This window comes from Nicotiana sylvestris, chromosome 11, assembly GCF_000393655.2.
Source record: "Nicotiana sylvestris chromosome 11, ASM39365v2, whole genome shotgun sequence".
Classification (NCBI taxonomy): domain Eukaryota; kingdom Viridiplantae; phylum Streptophyta; class Magnoliopsida; order Solanales; family Solanaceae; genus Nicotiana; species Nicotiana sylvestris.
Window position 1 is genome coordinate 82,331,207 of NC_091067.1, and position 4,392 is coordinate 82,335,598.

At 41.3% G+C, this 4,392-nt stretch overlaps 1 protein-coding gene across 1 annotated transcript; it reads left to right on the forward strand.

The window, feature by feature from the left end:
- The first annotated feature begins 473 nt into the window (after nt 1-473).
- On the forward strand, nt 474-1,106 carry LOC138881244 (uncharacterized). The gene has a single exon (XM_070161456.1). It carries the CDS (start codon nt 474-476, stop codon nt 1,104-1,106), a length of 633 nt encoding a protein of 210 aa, XP_070017557.1.
- Nucleotides 1,107-4,392: the final 3,286 nt, after the last annotated feature.

Below are 4,392 nucleotides of genomic sequence, written 5' to 3' on the forward strand. Positions count from 1 at the left end.
CTCCGAGAACCAAGAAAGAGTTTATGAGTCTATTGGGAAGGTTGAATTACATCAGTAGATTCATTTCTTAGTTGAATTCCACGTATGAGCCCATATTTAAGTTGTTGAAGAAAGATGCGGCGATTAGACGGACATATGAGAGTCAGGAAGCTTTCGACAAAATCAAAGAATATCTGTCGAATCCGCCAGTGTTGGTTCCACCCGAGACTGGAAGGCCTTTGTTCTTGTACTTGACAGTGTTGGAGAATTCATTTGGAAGTGTTCTCGGGCAACATGATGTGACCGGGAAGAAAGAACAAGCCATATACTATTTGACCAAGAAGTTCACTAGTTATGAAGCCAAGTACACTTTGTTGGAAAAAACTTGTTGCGCCCTAACTTGGGTCGCTCAGAAGCTTAGGCATTACTTATTGGCTTATACCATCTATCTCATAACTAGATTGGATCCTTTGAATTATATATTCCAAAAACCGATGCCCACAGGAAGGTTAGCAAAATGGCAAATCCTGCTCACCGAGTTTGACATAGTCTATGTCACCCGCACGGCGATGAAAGCTCAAGCCTTGGCGGATCACCTAGTTGAGAATCCTGTTTATGATGAATATCAGCCTTTGAGTACCTACTTTCCGGATGAGGAAGTAAATTCAGTGGAGGTAATTCCAAAAGACACCAATGCTTGGAAAATGTTCTTCGACGGAGCTATGAATGCAAAAGGTATCGAGATTAGGGAAATTTTGATTTCGCCCACTGGTCAGCACTGTCCAGCCACAACCCGACTTTGGTTCTTTTGTACAAACAACACTGCTGAGTATGAAGCCTGCATTATGAGTATAAATATGGCAGTTGACATGGATGTGGAAGAATTATTAATCAAGGGAGATTCCGACCTGATTATTCGGCAAGCTCAAAGTGAACGGGAAACTTGGGACATCAAGCTTATCCCATACAGGCAACATGTTGAAGATCTTAGAAAACGATTCAAGTTTATTGAATTCAGGTACATCCCTCGATTCCACAATGAGTTAGCTGACGCGTTAGCTACTTTGGCCTCGATGCTGCTATATCCGGGCAATGTCCACATTGACCCATTGGAGATCCAAATCTGAGAAAGACATGGTTATTGCAATACAATTGAGATGGAACTAGATGTTCAGCCATGGTAACATGATATCAAAAGATTTTTGAAAACAAAGGAATATCCCGAGCAAGCCAGTGGAGACCAAAAGAGAACCATTAGAAGGCTCACTAGTGGTTTCTTCTTGAGCGGAGAAATCTTGTATAAAAGGACTCTAGATCTGAACCTTTTAAGATGCGTGGATGCCCAAGAGGCTAGAAGAATCATGAATGAAGTGCATGTAGGAGTGTGTGGACCCCATATGAATGGATACGTCCTTGCAAAAAAATCCTTCGGGCGGGTTATTACTGGCTGACCATGGAAAAGGATTGCTTCAATTTTGTCCGAAAGTGTCATCAGTGTCACGTACACGGTGACCTGATTCATGCACCGCCTTCAGAACTACATCCTATGTCGGCACCGTGGCAGTTTGTTGCTTGGGGTATGGATGTCATTGGGCCAATCGAGCTGAAAGCTTAAAATAGGCACAGATTCATTTTAGTTACCATTGACTATTTCACGAAGTGGGTTGAGACAGTCACTCTCAAAGCTGTCACCAAGAAAGCGGCGGTGGATTTTGTGCATCCCAGCATTATCTGTCATTTTGGTATTCCTACTACTATCATTACGGACAATACTGCAAATTTGAACAATCATTTGATGAGGGAGATATGCGAACAATTTAAGAACACGCATCGGAATTCTACCCCTTATCGGCCCAAAGCTAATGGTGATATTGAAGCAACGAACAAAAATATCAAAAAGATCCTTAGAAAAATGATCCAAAGTTCTAAACAATGGCATGAAAAGTTGCCTTTTGCATTGTTGGGATATCGCACAATCATGCGCACATCAGTTGAGCAACAACCTTTCTATTGATTTATGGCAAAGAAGCTGTAATACCCGCTAAAGTTGAAATTCCAACCTTTCGAATCATCATTGTAACTGAGATTGAGGATAATGAATGGGTCAAGACCTGTTTAGAAAAATTAACCCTGATTGATGAAAAGCAGATGGACTTAATTTCCACGGGTAGTTATATCAACAAAGAATAGCCCGCGCCTACAACAAGAAAGTGCGGCCCAGAAACTTTGAAGTGGGGCAACTCGTCTTGAGGCGTATTCTCCCGCATCATAGGGAAGCAAAAGGAAAATTTGCTCCAAATTGGAAAGGTCCGTACATTATAAGGAAATTGTTGCCGAAAGGGGAATTGTACTTAGGAGACGTTGAAGGAAATGACCCTGAAATAGCTATCAATGCGGACGCAGTCAAAAAGTATTACGTCTAACCCTTCTGTGGTACTAATATTCTCTGATTGGGATGATGAAGTCTTTCATTTGCACTACCCAAACACTGTTAACCCTTTGCAAACCCTTTAAGCCGGTTACCTTTCTTTGTTTACCCTCTTTAGAACTCGAAAATATTGTAAAAAAAAAGAAGAAGAAAAAAAGTAGAAAGAAGAAGAAAACAAAACAAAACAACAAAAAACCAAAAAGAAAATAAAAAACAAAGTTTCTTGAACTACGTTCGACTTGATTCCGCAAGGATACGTAGGAAGCCTCTCTCTGGGGTTCAGTCACGCCAAAACAAAAATCCACATTTCTCCAAAGTTGAAACTGGTGCAGAAGTTATAATGGTTCGACGATGGTTCACCTGAAAGATTTCAAAGTTGTAATTAAATCCAAACTCTTTTTACCCCAAATCCTGTTCAAGTCCTTCCGATCAATCGGTAAAGATGTTCGAAATTGGAGGATGTGGTTACTTGAATTTGATACAACCAAATGTGAGAAATAAAATGAGAGAGTCTTATTGGTGAAAACCCACACGGGCACCATAAGGCAATGATAAGAAGAGAAATTGAAAATGAGAGAGTCTTGTTAGTGAAAACTCGCAAAGAGCACTATAAGGCAACTGTGAGAAGAGAAATGAGAGAGATCAGTTGGTGAAAACCCGCAAAGGGTGCCACTGATCAAAAAAGAGATCCCTTACAACCATCAGTACTGATAGAGTCCTGGTAAGGTTTCTCGGTTTTGAGGTATGGGTTATGATGGGTTTATGAGAGTTGGATGGTTTGCACAGATCGGGTATCCAGTCCAAGAAGCATGTCATGTCTATTGACATCTGCATGCACTCCAGATAAGTCCTTCTTTCCTTTCCCCGAAAGGGACACTTCTCGTTTAAATTCATTATCGTGCCCGTTGTTTACTTTTCTTTGAATCCCTTTCGGTCTAATTCACCTCCGAAACTAATACAAAGAAAAGATGGCAAGATTGGTTTTACAAGGTTTTGTCTGACAGAAGGCTAAAATTCAAGAAAAGCACCCAGCCTTAGCAGGTGCGTCAAGTCGACCTCGACTGGCCATGATGACCGATGCTCCAGAGTCAAAAACTCTTGAAAGGAAAAGAAATCAAAGTCAAGTGCCCATAAAGGCAAAATAAGATGAAAAAGCCAAGCCCCACACGACCATCATGTGGAATTTTGGAAAGTCAAGATCCCTGGGTTTAGAAATGAAACCAATTTCCAGAGAGTCAGCAAGCAATGGAGGTTTTTATTGAAAGAGCTGGGCCAAGATCAAGTGATTGAAACAATCAAGGCCACAAAACTAACCACCGTTTCAAACTGACAAATTGTTCTTTGTTTGAAAAGCAAGAAAACAGGTGCAATCCAAAGCAACCTTGCAAAAAGCAGATGCAACCAAAAATAAACCGCGCGAGGGCTAGAAACAACTTTGCAGCAACAATCCAAAAAGGGAAGTCTCCTCCAAATTCATTCCCGCATTTTTATTCATTTTTTCTTATATAAAAAAATGCTAAAAGTGAAATGAAAAAAAAGAAAGAAGAAAAATTTAAAACCATGGTAGCATAGGATCTCCAATCTCTAGCTACGTCTTTCCCAACGTAGTGTCCCATTCCCTAGTTGATGCCAATATAACCTGGTAATCTTTCCAACATAGGGTCCCATCCCCTAGTTGATCCCAGCATAACCTGAGGACCTTTCCTGGTATAACCCGATGACTTTTACGGCATAACCCTATGACTTTCCCAGCATAACCCGAGGACCTTTCCGACATAACCCGATGACTTTACCGGCATAACTCGAGGACTTTTCCAGCATAACCCGATGACTTTCCCGGCATAACCTGATAACTTTTCTACCATAACCCAAGGACCTTTCCGGCATAACCCGATGACTTTCCCGGCATAACCCGATAACTTTCCCGCCATAACCCTAGGACCTTTCCGACATGACGCGATGACTTTTCTGGCATAACCCGAGGA